The following is a 19,404-nucleotide window of genomic DNA, read 5'->3' on the forward strand; positions in this document are numbered from 1 at the left end:
GAAAAATATTGATAAACCTATCAGCTCAAAATTTAAGGCATTACCGAAACTAAAAACTCCAGCATTAGCTGATGATGATTCGCTGAAGATCCTTGCAATTCTTGAAGGAGACCACAGACAAGGAGGTGCATTACTAAATCCAGGAGTTTGCCTCGCTTCCACAAATTCCTGAATAATAAATAACCAAGTGTATAGATTATTTAAGTAGCAAAAAAGAGTCAACTGGGAACACGCATAAGTGAAACAAAAAAGTTTTAAGAGGACAAAGTACACTTCAAAGAAACAACATCATTTGTTCAATCGTTTGGGGTCAGGCAAGCTATCTATAACCCATGACTCTATTTTAGTATTGCACTAACTTCAAATATATAGCACACATTTAGTAAAATATCAATACATTAATTTTATATTTGTTCAATTTATATAATTATTTCGATTAAAATAAAATGTTCATTTAAATAACTGATTAAGTTTATTTAAAAAATTATATTCTATCAATTTAAATAATTAAATTTATTACTTAATTTTATGTAATAATAAAATTTACAACTGATATAATAAGTAATTACAGACTATAATTTCATATTAAGGTAATTTATTAACTAATAAATTTAATTTGTTTACTTTAATCAATTAAATAAAAAAATTATAAAATAATAATTAATTCCATTATTTGTTGAATAAGTAAATTATTCAAAGTTTAAATTTAAAATAATCTAATGACATTATAGAAAATTAAACTTAAATTTTATCACGATTAACTGCTATAATAATTAAAATAAAAACAAAAAATAGAAATGACATAAAATGCTGATGCTTTTTAGCGTTGGCATTCCTCCAACCTAGCTAGCACAGAGGGTGGAGCACAAATCCAGGCACTATCTTAGCACTAGGCGCTAAACCGTCAACCCCTTCAGAAATTATAGATAGGAATCTTATTGCTTCAGCTCCAAACCAAGCGTCCGAGTACAGTAGGAATCAGCAAGCGCCGGATATGGTTAACATCAGCGAGACCGATCGTACATAGGGTCTGTGGTGCACTTCTTCCATTTTTTAAAAAAATTATCATTAAAAGTTATGAATATTATGTAATTAATATATTTAGATTTTCAATATTATTATAAAAAATTATCATATCATTTCAAAAAAAAAAATTTATTATATGAATTTTTTTTTTATTATAATCTTCTGTCTCAAATCGATTTTGCAAGAAGCAAATTTAAAACAGTTTAATTCTTTTTAAGGTCTCAAAATTAAAGAGTAAATTTACTAACTGTTGTTTTAAGGGCAAAAACGAAGCCGTAATTTTTTAGTGAAGGGGCCGGCATGTATCTCACATTATAAAATGCTACACATTTTTTTTTTAATTTGAAACGATTGATAAAGTATTTAGTTAGAATTAAACCTAATAGGCGGCGTACATCCGATGTATTCAATTGACGAGGATTATCCATGCATGTTATATTAAATATAGTTTTAGCATATTTTAATTCCTAATTATTTTGGTTGATGATTGCTGCTTTCAACTCATACAATGCTTACTGGTAATTAATTACAAGGCCGAGACAAGAAAGTGGACTACCTAGCTTGTAGCCAAGAGTACTACAGCTTGTACATATGCACATAAATAAACCTAGTCGAATTGAATGTACGTACGTAAATGTTATTGAGATTGAAATTTGAATGTAATCGATCGGAAGAAAGAAGGGACTAGTTGGGCTCGTCCGATCTTTCTGTCTGTACATTAATCCGGCCATATATCTTGTATTGATCACTAAGTGGAGGACTGCATCACTGAACATGCCACCGCTTGCGCCCAATGCCTCAACTTTGTCTTCACTTGTTCAGGGTCGTCACCTGATTGATCCATCGATCGATATATCATTAATTCTAATATATATATATATATATATATATATATATATATATATATATATATATATATATATTAAAGACATGCATGCATGCACACAACTCCATTTGATTTCTAAAAATAATGGATCGAACCTGGGTTGCATATCTTCCAGGTGGAATCAACGTCGCTTCTCGGGCTCCCAAGTGATGAGGAATGGCCTCCGAGGGACGAAGAGGAGGTAGTACAAACGCCTGATGCCGAGCCACTGCTCGCGGGGCTCGAGATGGGACTGGTTGCAAACTGCCTATTCACAGCAAAATAAAGGTCTAGGGCAGGAATGGTGTTGCATAGCTTCTGCCCATCCTCTTCATTGAAACCAAAACCTAGTTCTATGCAACCTTTCAGCTCATTCAAGTCCTCATCCGTGAGATTTTTACGCCTTTCTTGGCACAGAAACTGGAGGCGACGCCTCTCCCAGGCCATGTCTCTAGGGACTTCACACATGGACATCTGCTTGGACAATCTTTTCTTGGTTTTAGGTGTCGTCCAGAAAGGTGGTGCGTGCTCTAAACGTTGCAACTCGTCGCTTTCGTCAGATGCACATGAAGATGATGATGATAACGTCGGGGTTGCCAATGTAGTCTCATTCACGGTCTCTCCCATATAAATTTATATTTTAGCCAGCTAGCTAATTTTGGTCGATATAATTGGAAATTAACAAACAAAAAAGAAGATGCGTGGGCACGGCGAGGAGGGCAGGGAACCTCCTCGTACCGTGGTGGTGTTGGAAGGGGGCCGGTATTGTCTTCGATCAAGTTTTCTCTCTGTAGGGGTGATTTTGTTTGATTTTATTTTTCCTGTAATCTGTAAATGATTAATGGGTGGGGTTGGAAGAACGCTTAAATGGGAACAATGGGAGAGGAAGCCCTTTATTTTCGGTGATTCTTCCCCTCCCTCCATTTCTAATGACTTTAATTCTTTGTTACCTTAATTTTTTTCTAATTTAATTAATGATTCAGTTTTTAATGATAGTACCTAAGAATCGCATATCAACAGCTAGTGCCAACACGTACGTATGTTTATTTAACTATTTTCTCAACTTTTTTAACCACATCTCGTCTGATTATTATATAATCAAACTGCAACAATATAATTCCTTTTTCTTTCTTCCTGTAAATGCAAACCTGCAGGGCGGTTTTGAATATTGCTCATCGAGTTTTAATTTGTTATCGGTCTAAATCATATAGTCCATTACTATCGCCTTTTCATTTTTTTTTTGTTAAGTTTAAATTATCCCAAGTTTTGCCAATGAAAAAAATATAAGATTGTTTCAGTTCCAAGTGTCTTTCTCATGTAATTTATATTCTATCAGAAGCTCAAGCTGCAAACATCATCAAAAGATCGTCTCTTGAATCTGTTTCAAACTGTACCTCTTCATCGAATAAGTGAACTGAACTCAACCAGTCTGATTCTAACTATCAAGATGGATACAACAAACTCAAGTTGTTAATGCTATCATATATGTGTCAAGTACAGTATTTTATCAACTCCTGATTGACATGAATGTTTCCTAAAATTTAAAAGTCAATCAATTTTTCAGAAGCTAAAAGATCTGACGCTGTAAAAAGCAAATAAACATTAAATCAATGTATAATGTAGTGTACGATGAAGATATGTTGATAATATCAATCTATCGAGAGATAATATTGATGATTGTCGAAAAATAAGCCGATCATTGGAAGACTTTGAGCATAAATATACATATTCAAAACTTCAAACTATAGAAGAATGCCAAAGAATTTCAAGAATTCACAATATGAAATATGCATTATCTCAATTTATTGATCGAATCACGTAAACGCTTGTGTCTAGTTCATTGTTTTCTTCATATTCATACTCATACTATTGTGTCGTGTTGCTTGTCGTTAACTTGTTTGAAAATTGGACTGTATGCGCTCTCAAGATCTTGAAATCAGATTCGAGTTGTTTATCACGCTAAGGGTTCAAATCTCTACAACTCGTTACAATTGGAATCAGAGTCTTGGTTGGTAATACTCAAGATGATGGCTCAGAAGATTGAATATATCGATTCGATGGTAAAAGGGACTTTGCACTTAATGTAGAAGGATCAAGGTTCTAAAATTTGTTATACGCTAGTCGTGCATCGAACTAGCACCTAGCTTCTAGTCCGCCTAGGTGCTGCTAGGCGTGATAAAAAAGTAGCGAAAATTTTATAAATTCTAGTTACTAGATAAACCATTTTAGTTATTAGTTTCATTTTTAAGTCAATGAACTTGGCCCATTTGTAAGTCAATGAAGTATTTTGCCTTCTAACCCTAGATGAACCTTCTGTCCATCTATTTCCAATTGTTCGGATCTCCTCCAATCTCATGATGCCTAAAATCTTCGCTATTCTCTCGAAGCATATCAAAATCTTGGAAATTCCCTTCTAACAAGTACAATCGTTCTTACCCAGACTTCTCAAGACTACCACCCTAATGCCGCCGACTAGCACCTTTTCGGCGTGGTCAGCCGCTGCCTAAGCGAGGCCGCAATTTAGAGCATTGAGAAAGATGCACGCTATACTGGTTCAACGGAAGGTTGATAAAGCCTTGGCAGGAGAAAAGAAACTCCCAAAATCTCTCACAAAAGAAAATAAGGTGGAGATATTGGAAATGGTGTTCAGTACATTGACGTTGCATCTCAGTAACAAGGTTCTCCAAGAAGTCTCATCAGAGACGATCAGGGATACGTATACATTGCACATGAGGGATATGGCAATGCTGATGTGTTGTGCGTTACAGATTTAATCCTAATCAACATTGGGTCCTTGATTGTGGATGTTAATTCCATACGACTTCAAACAAAAATTGGTTTGAGTCATTAGACGAAATACAGAGTGGGCAAGTCATCCATGGGAATAATAAAACATGTAAGATACAAGGGATTGGATCTACAAGGCTCATGATGCACGATGTCACAGAAATTATCCTAAAGGAAGTGAGATTAGTTCACGAGTTAAAAAGGAACTTAATATCCTTAGGCAACCTTGATCAAGTGAGATATACATTTAAGGCCGAGAAAGGGATATTGTCAGTCTACAAAGGTGCACTAAGTGTAATGAAGGGGTTAAGAACCAATTATTGGTACATCTTATCATGAAAAATCTTAGTAGGCTCTACAAATAAACTTGAAAAACAATAAGAAAATTCTAGGATATGACATCTCAGGCTAGCACATATATATGAGAAAGGTCTCCTTGAATTACACAAACAAAGTTTAATTGGGAAAGGGCGTCTGAACCAAATGGAATTTTGTGAAGATACTTCATGACTGTAATTAATGATTATTCTCTGAGAGTCAGTATTTGTACACTGAAAAGCAAAAATGAGGCATTACATAAGTTCAAACAAATGCTCTCACTTACTACAGTAAACCAAACGGGTAGAAGTTTAAAGAAACTCTAGAAGGATAATGTACTGGAATATTGCTCAAAATAATTCCATGAGATTTTGCAATAATAAGGGAATTGCAAGGTATATAATTGTACCCTAAACTCCTCAACATAATGACCTAAGCCGAGAGGATGAATTGGACTATTTTGGAAAGGATGAGGTGTCTTCTATCTTATTAAGGGGTACCCAAATCTTTTTGGCCTGAGGCTTCCCACACAACCTGTTTTTTTTTATCAGTAGAAGTCTCTCAGTATCACTAGGATTCATGACTCCTATGGAAAAGTGGGCAAGGTCATCCCCACACTTGAATGATCTAAAGGTATTTGGATGTGCAACATGTGTACATTTCAAGAAGGCCAAGTTAGATGTCAGGGCACTAAAAAGTGCATATTTCTAGGATATCCCGAGGGCATCAAAGGATACAAGCTTTTGCGCATAAAACCAGGAAGCCAAATGACCATTGTCACTTTCAATGAGGATTTGTTTCTTAGACTCCCACTGTTGAAAGTAAATAATTTGAGAAGCTAGAATTTCCTTTAAAAGTTCATCTTTGTCTCAAATTATATTTATTAGTGCAACTAATCACTGGATTCTGTTTTGTTCAGTTGTGTGAAAAGTTTGGCAGAGCAGTGGAATGTCACAAAGCCAGAGTGAGTTCCAGAAATGTAGAGGGGGGAAGTTATCGGAGGATGTGTTGAGTATGATTTAAGAGCTCTTTCCATACCTCCTATTTTTTTGTCTGGAAACGCTACTAGCAGCAAGGTTTAGATATGGATATGGATACAGAAAATAGAATAGCTACCATGCTTTTGAATGAGGCTGTGGAATTGTAGTGCCAAGTTCAGACGGACGGTGTTCTTGCTTGTTTTGGCAGCCCACCGTTAGGAGTAGACCAAAGTCAAATGTTCTTGGGGTGCAACAAGGATAACTTAAATTCTGAATCTATTGGATGGATATTATCAAATCAGCAAGGACCATAAACATTTATTAGACTTTCTATGAATCTAGTTTTAACTTGTTTTCATAACATTACATTTGAGAAATCATAGTTACCGACTCACGGGCTATCTATATATGGGGTTTTACAGATGAAAGGTTTATAATTTGTATTTACTTGAATTTTCACGTGTGACGGCATGGTTGTGATAATGGGGAAGAATAAAAATACGGTTTTATGTAAATCTACGCAAAGCCACTGCAGCCAAATCTGTCCGTGACACGTACCAAACAAGGATCCAGAAATTCCCTTACAACATCTAAATTGAATGATACCTATTAGATATATACCAAACACATGTCAACACACATCAGCACTAGAATACACACACACACTCTACTGTATATAAAGGCGACTTACTCATTCAATGAAGAATAACGTTTTTCGATCAATTCGTTCACTTTTCACTTGTAATATGGTATCGGAGCACTAGAAATTGTGTGATTTAGCTTTCGGCTCTCTAGCATCGTCTTCCATGGCGAAGGGGAATCAAGCCAATAATCAAGCAGCTCAATCTTCTACTCTGGTGTCTCGAAATCATGTTGAAGACTCTAGTAGTCCTTTCTATCTTCAAAATGGTGATCATCCAGGTCTCGTTTTGGTGTCTCAACAACTCACTGGTAACAATTTTAATACCTGGAATCGAGCTATGATTATGGCGTTGACCGCGAAGAACAAGCTAGGTTTTGTTGATTGCACAATCGTACAACCACCACCTGATGATTTGTTGTATGGTGTGTGGCTCCGCTGCAACAGTATGGTCATCTCTTGGATACTCAATTCGGTTTCACGTAAAATTGCGGATAGTCTGATGTATATTCTACGGCATCAGAAATGTGGATCGATCTCAGAGATCAATTTCTTCAGAGCAACGCTCCGCGTATTTTTCAAATCAAAAGGTTACTCACGGATCTTCATCAAGGTTCAATGAATATTAGTGCTTATCACACTCGTCTGCGCACTCTCTGGGATGAGCTCAAGGATTTTCAACCTATAGCTCCTTGTCATTGTGGATCTATGAAACAACTTGTGAATTTCCAGAATCAGGAATGTGTACTTCAATTTCTGATGGGACTCAATGATTCATATGCTCCAATCCGTGCACAGATTCTTATGCTGGATCCTCTGCCTATAATTTCCAAAGTGTTCTCCCTGGTTATACAAGAAGAACGTCAACGCTCTATACATCAGAATTTGTCTCAAATCACAGTAGTTCACTCTTCAAGTGCAACTACGACAAAGAGTTCGAGTTCCTTTAATCCGAAGGGCGGTAAATTTGACAAACCAAGTAGGAATGATAAACTCATTTGTTCTCATTGTCATTACACAGGTCATACCGTTGATAAGTGTTACAAGCTTCATGGATTTCCTCCTGGTCATCCAAGGTTTCAGCAACAACAGTCACGTGGTCACATTAATGCTGTCAATGCTCCTCACGACGGTGTTCACGTTCCCCGTGCTGATGCCTCTGGACAATCCACATCTCAGTTGGGTGATAGCTTCACTGCGAGCCAATGCCAGCAACTTTTTACTTTCCTTACTGCACAACTTCGACTTGGCTCTGTCTCTGCTCAGGATCAACAGCAAGAAGAACCTTCTTGTCATGCTTCCATGGTACACTTCTTTCTTCTCCACATTTTCACACCGTGAATTCAGAGTGGATCCTAGACATAGGAGCTACTCATCACATCTGTTGTGCATTGTCTTCATTCAAAACTTGTACACCTTGTACTATCTGTGAGATTACCAAATGGTGCCTCAGTTCAGGCCACGCATATTGGTGTGGTTGGTTTGTCCTCTGTCCTTGTCTTGCAAGATGTCTTACTGGTCCCTCAATGTCACCTTAATCTTTTGTCTATCAGTTCACTTACTGCCCAGACTTCTTGCTTAGTCTCCTTTGTTTCTGATTCTTGTTCTATACAGGATCCAGAAACCAAGAAAGTGATTGGGATGGGTAGACGCATTGGCAATCTTTATGTTCTCACTGATTCCACAGTTATGTCCACACCAACAGTTTGTAAAGTTTCTTCCAATAAAACCGATCTTTGGCATTTTAGAATGGGACATCCATCCCTTACAAAACTTTCTGTTGTAGGCCATGAATTACATTTTCATCCCATAGTCAATGATGTAACACACTGTTCTATTTGTCATTTGTCCAAGCAAAAGTGACTACCTTTTAAATCTACTGGTTTCATTTCTGAAAATCCATTTGATTTAGTTCACATAGATGTTTGGGGACCTTTTTCTCCTGTTAGTGTGGAAGGTTTTCGATATTTCTTGACTATTGTTGATGATCACAGCCGTTATACATGGGTTTACCTTTTAAAAACTAAGTCTGAAGTTGTTAGTGTTTTTCCCATTTTTGTGAGCTTATTCATACTCAATTCGATAAGCCCATTAAAGTTGTGCGTTCAGATAATACCCCGGAGTTGAATTTCTCCACATTTTTTCAGACCAAAGGTATTGTTCATTTACATTCTTGTGTTCAACGACCCGAACAAAATTCAGTGGTTGAACGCAAACACAACACATCTTGAACATCGCAAGAGCACTTTATTTTCAGTCTCATGTCTCTTTATTGTACTGGGGATTTTGTGTTCTTACAGCCATTTATTTGATCAATCGGACCCCTTCTCCGGTTCTTTGTCACAGGACACCTTTTGAGTGTCTACATCACAAAGCTCCATCTTATTCTCACATGAAGGTTTTTGGGTGTTTATGCTATGGGTCGACCTTCTTCACTCATCGCACAAATAAGTTTTTCCCTCGGGCAATTCGGTCTGTGTTTCTTGGTTATCCCCACGGTTACAGGGATATAAGCTCTTAGATCTTGCTACTAACAAAATTTATATCTCTAAGGATGTTGTTTTTTATGAACATATTTTCACTGTAAAGATGATTCATCTTTTTCCAGTGATTCAAGTTTTTTTTCGGACCAAGTGTTGCCTACTCATAAAGCTCTTGTCCCTCACGATCATCTAAATACCCCTAGTCCATCACCTCATTGTCCACCAACCAACAAACAAACTCATGTTCGTACCAAACCCGGATATTTGATTGACTATCAATGCTACGTCCTTCCTTCTTCCACCAACAGCTCTACTGCTCATCCTCTTGTCTCCTATCTTGGGACTTCTCATCTTTCTCCTTCATATAAAGCCTTTGTTCATAACATTTCCTCAATTTTTGAACCTCGTCATTACTCTCAAGCTGCTTTGATTCCTGAGTGGCGACAAGCTATGGTTGAAGCTGCAGGCTCTGGAAGCGAATGTGACATGGACTGTAGTTTTTTTACCCCCCAGGGAAAACACCAGTTGGTTGTCGATGGATTTACAAAGCCAAGTTTTTAGCTGATGGAACTTTACATCGATACAAAGCACGTTTGGTAGCCAAAGGTTATACACAACAAGAAGGGTTGGATTACCTTGAAACGTTCTCACCGGTTGCTAAGATGGTCTCTGTTAAAGTCTTGTTAGCTCTCAGTGCTATACACAATTGGACTTTGCTGCAACTTGATGTAAATAATGCTTTTTTACACGGTGATTTAGATGAAGAAGTTTACATGTCTTTGCCTCTTGGTTATACAAAGTAGAGGGCGACTTTATCTTCTAATGTTGTTTGCAAGTTGCATAAGTCCCTGTATGGGCTCAAGCAGGCCTCCAGGCAATGGTTCTCTAAATTTTCCTCCACTCTATCATCTCTTGGTTTTGCTCAATCACAGGCTGATCATTCATTGTTTATTCACACACGTGGCAATGTTTTTCTTGCATTGTTAGTTTATGTTGATGATATTGTGGTGGCTACAAATGATCCTAAAGAGGCTGAAGATCTCAAGTGTTTGTTGCACAATCATTTTGCACTCAAGGATTTGGGCCGCTTGAAATATTTTCTGGGTATTGAAATTGCTAGATCTCCACGAGGTATTTCCCTGTGCCAAAGACACTATACTCTTCAATTACTGTCTGAGGTTGGTTATCTTGGGTGCAAACCACGTTCTACACCCATGGATCCTACCTTGAAATTAAGTCAAGAGGCTGGAGATCTTCTCCCTGATCCTTTGGTATATCGAAGATTAGTTGGACGGCTGTTATATCTCACAATTACTCGTCCTGATTTGTCCTTCTCAGTAACAAAGTTGAGTCAATTTATGTCCAGCCCACGGACCACTCATTTGCAAGCAGCTTATTCAGTCCTTAAATATTTGAAAGGCACTCTGGGCCAAGGTTTGTTCTACAGCTCAAGTTCTGAAATCCGATTAAACCTATTCTATGACGCAGATTGGGCAGCATGCTTGGATACTCGTCGTTCTACTAGTGGCTATTGTGTTTTCCTTGGATCTTCAATAATTTCCTGGAAGGCTAAGAAAAAGCATGTTGTTTCCCGTTCCTCTGCTGAAGCAGAGTATCGTTCCATGGCAAATGCAACGTGTGAAGCTATCTGGATTATTTCCCTTCTACAAGACTTGGGAATTGTTAACAGCAAACCAGCTACTTTTGTTCTGTAACAGCCAAGCTGCCATTCACATAGCATCCAATCCAGTTTTTCATGAGCGTACAAAACATATTGAATTGGATTGTCATCTTGTTCGTGAAAAGCTCCGAGCTGCTAGCCTCAAACTTCTGCATGTTTCCTCCAGCAACCAATTGGCAGATTTGTTCACCAAGCCCTTACTTCCAGCTCGTTTTCATTTGTTACTCTCCAAGATGGGTGTCCATAATATCCACTCTCCATCTTGAGAGGGCGTATTAGATATATACCAAACACATGTCAAAACACATCAGCACTAGAATACACACACACACTCTACTATATATAAAGGCTACTTACTCATTCAATGAAGAATAACATTTTTTGATCAATTCGTTCACTTTTCACTTGTAATAATACCAAACAGCCTTTAAAACAAAAACGAAAAAAGAACACCTATATACCATCACAAAAAAAGATTCAGAGAGTGGTCAAACAAATACGATACCATTCGCCTGGATAGTATCAAGAACAATTGCAAGCCTTCCCTCGACACGTTCGTTCATCTTGAGCTCGTACGACATGGCAAACACATCGGCTTCCTTGGATCGCTCAGCAATCAACTTGCCAATGACCCTGCAGGCTTCGTTGTCCGTTAGGGAAGGCAACGTGTTCCTCAGATCCTTGGCGTTCGTGGTTGCGACTGATATGACTTTGCTGGTTCCTCGGTGCATTACTTTGGCATGGACAAAGCGTTTGGAAAAGAATACGTTCAGCAAGAAGGGTCGCATGTACATATCTGTCCTTTGTTTCCATGATTTTCTGTTGGGTTTCTTGGCAGCTTCACCACGGGATCTCCTCGTCCAAGCTGCTTCAACAACAAATCCCTACGTGTACATAGTGAAGGAAATACTTAATCCAAAGAAACTGAGATGTGCATAAACGCTAAATTTTTGGATTACAAAACCTTGTATGAAAGAGATTATCCACATGTATATGCTAGCCCCTATGAACTCAAGAAACCAATTATGAACAGAATAATCTCTTAACAAACCAAATAGAGCCAACTAAGTTAAATTTAATCCGTATGGAACAAAAAAATGAATCTGAATACAGTAAAATCAAACCTGAGAAAGATTGCGAGTTGGAATGAATGGTGGGCGTCGATTTTGATGTTTGGAAGAGAAGAAGACCACGAAAGAGAGGTGGGTCCTTGTCTTCTACACCCAAAGAGGTCAGAGGAAAGAGGGATAGAGAATGGTGCAGTAGAGGTAGCAGATACTGGAAGCCGCCATTCCTCCGACGACGACGGAATTATCTCAGTTCCAGATACAGCCTCGCTCGCTCGCTCTTTGGGCTTTGAACTTTCGAGCCCATTTCTTATCTTGGCAAAAATCATATTTTTTTTTCTAAATAATACTTTAGCTTTTTTGTGGCTTTACATGGATGCATTCAAATAACTGGCCAAAAAATAGTAAGCTTAATTTATTGATTTTTAATTAATATTCTTTTTTTAAAAAAAATATATGTACCATATTTGTATGTGAAGTGTTGAACTGGTAGGTTTCGACGAGTTGTGCTCTAACCTGTCTCAATACACCAAATTACATATAAAATTGGTTAAGCTCTTTGGAGTGGCATGTTCACCGTCCGAAACTATTTGGTTGGTTGGTAATTTTCTAAACCCGTCAATAAGGTAGCCCTCAATGGTAGCCTGTTTTGTCATATCGTATTTTTGTAATTCTGTTACTTGTCATATATTTAGCTTTGAATTATCTTATTTCTTCATATTTTGGTTGGACGATTTAATTACATAATTACATCTCGAGTTTCGGATTCAATATTTTTAATATGTCCGTTGATTTGGAGACTTGAAAGTTATTCGACTTCGGTTATGTTAAAAAAACAATCAGATTTAAATATGTATAGTTTCAATTTATAATTTAAACTTGAATAAAATTTTGTTGACAATTATCATTATTTTCATTATCATGTGAAGATGTTGAGTTTTTTCTAGTAAAATGAGTTAATATACTTCAATTTCACAAAACAATCAAATATATTATCTATTATCTATTATTATTATAAATGTGTTAGTTTTCATTATTTATTTACTAAATAGTCCTCATCTTTTATGTTTGTATTTTGATATCGCTATGATTATTTTGTTATTTGTATATTTAACTTTGACTTTTTTTTTTTCAGTTGGGCAGTTTAATTCTAGAATTACATATCAATGTTCCATCTTTGTATCGCACCACCTTTGACAGCATTTACTAATTCGAAAGTAATATTTTGACTCGAAAATTTTCGGGATGACAGTAACAACCAACGAATGACCTTGTATGGATCATATTTCAATGGAATTTGATGAGTCGATCCACTTATATGTATTGTTTCTACTACTATATCATATTTTTTGTAATTTTGTTATTTGTCAGATATTTATTTAGCTTTGAATTATCTTATTTCTTCATTTTTTATTAAGACGATTTAATTATATAATTACATCTCAAGTCACGAGATTTAATCTTTTTATTATATCTATTGATTTGGAAGTTATACGACTTCGGTTATGTTAAAAAAACCATATTTAAATATATATAGTTTCATTTATAACTTTAAATTAAATAAAATTTTGATGATAATGATCATTATTTTTATTCTCATATGAAAGTTTTGAGTTTTTTTAGTCAAATGAGTTAATATACTTCGATTTCTCAAAACAATCAAAATGGACTAAATTATCTATGTATAATTAATGTGTTTTCTTCATTTTTTACTCATCTACTTTTTATTTGTTGGGTATATAGATTTTTATGTTAATAATGATATATATAACTGTGAGATCTCGAGACTAAAATAGCTTTGATGGCATTTTGGTAAATAAGTTGAAAAATATTCAATTTATTTTGATGGTATTTTCGTAAACAAGTTGAAAAATAATGAATTAATTTTAAAGACAAAATGGTAAATATTGACATATTTTTGTCATATGAAGTCCAAATGATTTGAGATTTGAATATGACATAGAAACTCAAAGATAGAGAAGTTTCATGTTTTGAGTTTTGAAAATTTGATTGTTTGACTGATCCGAAGGGATATATCGAAGTTAAAATGTTAAATAGTATATATTATATTATATTATATTATATTATTATTAATATAATATAATAATACAATATAATATAATATTAAAAAAATATTAAAAAAAATAAAAATTGAAGATAAATTCGAAAATGTTGAACGGTGGAAGCAATCGTTTCAACAGAGAGAAATGAGGAGAGGAAAAAGAGAAGAAATAATAGAGTTTCGGTTTTTCTTTTCGGTGTGCGATTTATCAGTTTATCCAATCGATAAACCGACTTCAGTTTTGAGATCGTTGACATGAGGTCTTCGATTTGAGGTATAAATTTTATAGTTTTGGTGATGTTTGAAATTCGTCGATTTTTGGAATAAATCCGATAAATTGTTAAATCATACAGAAACTGAAGATTGTTGAATAGTGTATGATTTTAATGAAGAAGAGATGATTATAGTGATGTTATTTTGAATTATTCTCAATTTATTATAATTAGAGAATTTTAATCATTTGATGGAGATTGAAGAATTATTTGTCGGTTACATATGCGGTAGAATAACTGACAAGAAACTAAGTTTTGAAGTCAGAATTGAATTATGTTCTGATTTTGATTTGATATGAATTTTTGAAGTTTCAAAAGATATTTGAACTCATATTTGTGATTTTGAATTATGTTATTGATGTAGGTAAAGTATTATACTGATATCTTCAAGCTACATCGACTGGAACGAAGAATTGAGGTATGTTGCGACCGGGTAACATACGACAGGTATCTGTATTATATGATATATGATTGGATTGATTGGATTGGAATATGTGTCTATATGCCTATTTGTTGATTTGATGTGGCATACATGACATTATGATTTGAATATCGATGTATAAAATAAATGTTTTGTTAACACACATCATTTTATGCATACATCGATACATGACATACACGTTGAGCTATGATCCTTGGATACCTTGATATGATTGGATTGGATTCCGGGGTTTGTGAACACAATCGCTATGCCGGTATTATATGACCCGTAAAGCATAGACAATTATGGCCCCATATGATTGGCTATGAGATGTGGGATTTGATGGCGCTTTGCCGACGCTACCATACGTGTATTCCCATATCGGCCGGTGTGCCAGCTCGAGCATTGATTTGATTTGATAGCGATTCGATTGATTCTGACATGTGCTCAGTGGATGGGCATTTGACCTGATACCTCCACGACATACATGCATTGCATACCATATATCATTGTTTAGATATCTGTGGTATATATGATTGGTTGTTCCATACGGAGCTTTGCTCACCCCCAAGGGGGGCTGTTGTTGTCTTTGTGTGTGGACAATGGCAGGTACGCCAGGATATCAGGAGACCGGAGAGGGTACTTCTGGTGGGAGCCACAGCTTGGGCTGAGGTTTATGTTTATGTCTTGTTCCCAGTATGTATGTATATGTATCTATATACCGGGACATGTCCCGAGGATATGAGATGTTTGTATGTGATTGGTTGTGATTACGTGTGGGCATGATTATGACGTGAGATGAGATACTATTTTTAGTATTAAAATAAAATGACTTGGGCTCATTGTAAAGAAAATTTAAACTCGTTTTCCGCTGTGATTAATTAACCCTAATCAGATTGCATTGTAATAACGATTAGGAGCTAAGAGCCCCACACAAAGTGGTATCAGAGCATAGCTGGGAATGCTCTATTGAGTCTTGTGTACACTTGAATAGGCACAAATGAATTGTGCGTAAGTGTTTGACTTATTTGTATTACTTGCTCTTATGTGATTTGATTTGAGTAAGTATCTGATGAGATTTATGATATGAGGTGATGAGATTATGAAATTGATATGAAATTGTGATATTCATCTTTTGATTTGTAGATGGATCCCACAAATGAGATTGCGAGTAGCAGTACTGAGAGGATTGTTGGGCAATTTCAAAGAATTGTCCATGGATGTGGTGATGGCTCGATTTCAGGATTTGAAACTACCGAGGTTCTTTGGCACTGAGAGTGCTGAAAGATCTGAGGCCTGGCTGAAAGATATCGAGCATTTGTTTAATATTGTTGAGTATTCCAAGGCTCGGAGACTGAAACTTGCTCTTTACCGGCTGAAAGGCCGAGCTAAATCTTGGTGGGAAGCCGCTGAGATTGAATTGAAAGAGGCCGAGACTGAAGTCACATGGGATGTCTTCAAGGCCCAGTTTTTGGAGCATTATTCCCCTCCTTCTTATTATACTGCTCAGGAGAATGAATTCAATAATCTGCAGCAGGGAACGATGACTGTTGCAGAGTATGCTTCGAAATTTTCTACGTTACTGAAGTATGCACCTCACGTAGCTGGAAATGCGAGGGCAAAATATAACGGGTTTGTAAATGGTTTACATCCTACTTTGTATACCTATGTTGTTTCTGGATTGCCTACAAGCTACGCAGAGGCAGTTGAACGAGCCAAGGCAGCCGAGGCTGGACTTAGGCGGGGAGGCCCACAGTATACTCCTCCACCTCCGGTGTCAGCTCAGCAGCCTATTTTGCGACTGATGGGTAAGAAGTTCAAGAAGACTGGCTCTGCTTCTTCGTCTTCTTCGAGTTCTAGTGGATCACAGAGAGGGAGTCATTTGATTCCTCCCTATTGTAGCCATTGTGGGGGTAAACATACTATCGAGCAGTGTCGAGGTATGTTTGGTACTTGTTATCAATGTGGGCAGGAAGGCCATTTCTCTCGAGTATGTCCGAACATGGGTACGACTTCTGCTCAACCCCAGCCAGGATTTAGAGGTGGCCCTGGTATGATGAGACCTGCTGTTCCTGTTCCATCTTTTCAGTAATCAAGTGTGCCACGATATCGAGGACCGGGTGGTCAGAGTGCCCAAGTTCCTCCTCAAGTGAGAGTGTACGCCATGACTGAGGATCAGGCGAGAGAAGCTCCTGGTGGTGTGATTGCAGGTATTTGCACGCTTTGCGATTATCCTGCACGTGTTTTATTTGATACAGGAGCATCTCATTCATTCATATCTCATGCATTTATTGCATCTCACGTTATTGAGTGTACCCCGTTGTATGATACTTTGTCGATAGCCACGCCAGCAGGGAAGATTATTTTGTCTGAGAAAGTTGTGCATAATTGTGTACTGATCTATGAGGATAATGTGGTATTTCTGAATTTGATTGTCCTCCCTATGCACGACTTTGATTGTATTGTTGGCGTGGATATCTTGACGACAAATCGAGCTACTGTTGATTGTTGTCATGGAGTGGTTCGATTTCGACCAATTGATGGACCCAAGTGGAATTTTTATGGCAAGGGTTCCCAAGCCAAAATTCCATTGGTATCTTCCTTGGAAATGTCTCGATTGTTGACTAGCGGAGATGAGGGTTATCTTATCTACGCTATTGATATTTCGAAGAAGGAGTCTTCTTTATCGGAGATTCCTGTTGCGAAAGAATTCCCAGATGTATTTTTCCCGATGAGATTCCTGATTTTCTTCCTCATCGAGAAGTAGAGTTTAGTATTGATCTTGTGCCGGGTACTGCGCCTATTTCGAAAGCTCCCTATCGCATGGCACCATTGGAATTGAAAGAATTGAAAGAACAATTACAGGATCTTCTCGATAAGGGATATATTCGACCAAGTGTATCGTCTTGGGGAGATCCAGTTTTATTTGTTCGGAAGAAAGATGGTGCTATGCGAATGTGTATCGATTATAGGCAGTTGAATCGGGCTACTGTGAAAAACAATTACCCAGTTCCTCGTATTGATGATTTATTTGATCAGCTTCAGGGTACTTATGTTTACTCGAAGATTGATCTTCGTTCTGGGTATCATCAAGTACGAGTTCGAGACGAAGATGTGCCCAAAACTGCTTTTCGTACGAGGTATGGCCACTATGAATTCTTGGTTATGCCTTTTGATCTTACAAATGCTCCTCCTATTTTTATGGACTTAATAAATCGGGTCTTTCGAGATTATCTAGACCGATTCGTTATTGTTTTTATTGATGATATTCTTGTGTATTCGAAATCGAAGAAGGAGCATGCTGAACATCTGAGACTGGTACTTCAAACTCTTCGTACTAGTCATTTGTATGCCAAATTGTCCAAATGTGAATTCTGGATGGACATGGTGGTATTTTTGGGCCACGTCATTTCGAGACATGGCATATCTGTTGATCCTGCGATGGTCGAAGCTGTATTGAATTGGCCGAGACCTACGAATGTTCCTGAGATCCGTAGCTTCATGGGTTTAGCTGGATATTATCGTCGCTTTATTGAAGGATTTTCGAAAATAGCTAAACATATCACTCAACTGACACAGAAGAATCAGCGATTCATTTGGTCAGATGAATGTGAAGCTAGTTTTCTTGAATTGAAGACGAGATTGACCACAGAACCTGTGCTTACTATTCCTTCAGGTACCGGAGGATTTGTGGTGTGTACAGATGCGTCTGGTAAAGGTTTGGGCTGTGTTCTAATGCAACATGGCAATGTGGTTGCATATGCTTCTCGTCAATTGAAATCTCATAAAACACGTTATCTGTTCATGATCTCGAATTGACCGCCATTGTGTTTGCTTTGAAGATTTGGCGCCATTACTTGTACGGAGAAAATTTTGTTATTTATTTAGACCATAAGACTCTGAAATACCTCTTTTCTCAATCTGATTTGAATATGAGGCAACGCAGGTGGATGGATCTCCTGAAGGATTTTGATTGTGAGATTCAATATCACCCTGGATTGGTGAATGATACTGCGGATGCCCTGAGCCGTAAAGTTCATGACTCTGTTCTAGCTTCTGTCAGTGTCGCCAAAGTACACGAGGATATATGTACTTCTGGCTGGACTTTTCACTCGAATTGGAATTCTGTCACTGTCTCAGCATTGCAAATTGAGCCGAATTTGATATCGAAACTACGAAAGGCCCAACGAAGCGATGCTCAGATCCAAAAGTCGAAAGAACTTGTATCTGCTGGAAATCAGTCTGGATTTCAGATTTCTTCTGATGGTTCTTTACGACTTAATGGTCGGCTGGTAGTTCCTAACGACTCTGATTTGAAATCTGCCCTTCTTCGAGAAGCACATTGTAGCAAATACAGTATTCATCCTGGAGGCCGTAAGATGTATTTGATATTGAGACCTCAATTCTGGTGGAGACGTATGAAGAAGGACATTGCTGAGTTTATTTCTAAATGTCTTGTCTGCCAGCAAATGAAAGCCGAGAGAATGAAACCGGGAGGATTGCTCCATAGTCTCGAAATCCCGAAATTGGGAACATATTGCTATGGATTTTGTGACTCATTTACCTCGTTCTCCCAAGGGCTGTGATGCTATTTGGGTCATTATTGATCGGCTTTCGAAATCTGCGCATTTTATTCCGTATGAGCGGACTTATCCTTATGAGAGAATGACCCGTTTATACATTGAGAATGTTGTGAGACTGCACGGTGTGCCAGTCTCGATTGTATCTGATCGTGAACCCAGGTTTGCTTCTAAATTCTGGGGTAGTTTTCAAGAAGCGATGGGTACGCGTTTGGCTATGAA

The 19,404-nt window shown here is 37.3% G+C and overlaps 3 protein-coding genes across 3 annotated transcripts; 1 reads left to right on the forward strand and 2 right to left on the reverse strand.

Moving 5' to 3' along the window:
- Positions 1-1,513: 1,513 nt before the first annotated feature.
- On the reverse strand, positions 1,514-3,036 carry LOC140824405 (uncharacterized). The gene is made up of 2 exons (XM_073185995.1): positions 1,999-3,036; positions 1,514-1,857 (listed from the first exon to the last, which is right to left on the reverse strand). The coding sequence occupies exons 1-2, from the start codon at positions 2,516-2,518 to the stop codon at positions 1,775-1,777; spliced, it is 603 nt and encodes a 200-aa protein (XP_073042096.1). The 5' UTR covers positions 2,519-3,036; the 3' UTR covers positions 1,514-1,774.
- Positions 3,037-6,594: 3,558 nt separating this feature from the next.
- Positions 6,595-9,553, forward strand: LOC140823951 (uncharacterized). The gene is made up of 2 exons (XM_073185554.1): positions 6,595-7,921; positions 8,231-9,553. Exons 1-2 carry the CDS (start codon positions 7,142-7,144, stop codon positions 8,477-8,479), a joined length of 1,029 nt encoding a protein of 342 aa, XP_073041655.1. The 5' UTR covers positions 6,595-7,141; the 3' UTR covers positions 8,480-9,553.
- A 1,564-nt stretch (positions 9,554-11,117) lies between these two features.
- Positions 11,118-12,176, reverse strand: LOC140824406 (uncharacterized). The gene is made up of 2 exons (XM_073185996.1): positions 11,892-12,176; positions 11,118-11,664 (listed from the first exon to the last, which is right to left on the reverse strand). Exons 1-2 carry the CDS (start codon positions 12,174-12,176, stop codon positions 11,269-11,271), a joined length of 681 nt encoding a protein of 226 aa, XP_073042097.1. The 3' UTR covers positions 11,118-11,268.
- Between the last annotated feature and the right edge of the window lie 7,228 nt (positions 12,177-19,404).

This window comes from Primulina eburnea, chromosome 2, assembly GCF_022965805.1.
Source record: "Primulina eburnea isolate SZY01 chromosome 2, ASM2296580v1, whole genome shotgun sequence".
Lineage (NCBI taxonomy): Eukaryota > Viridiplantae > Streptophyta > Magnoliopsida > Lamiales > Gesneriaceae > Primulina > Primulina eburnea.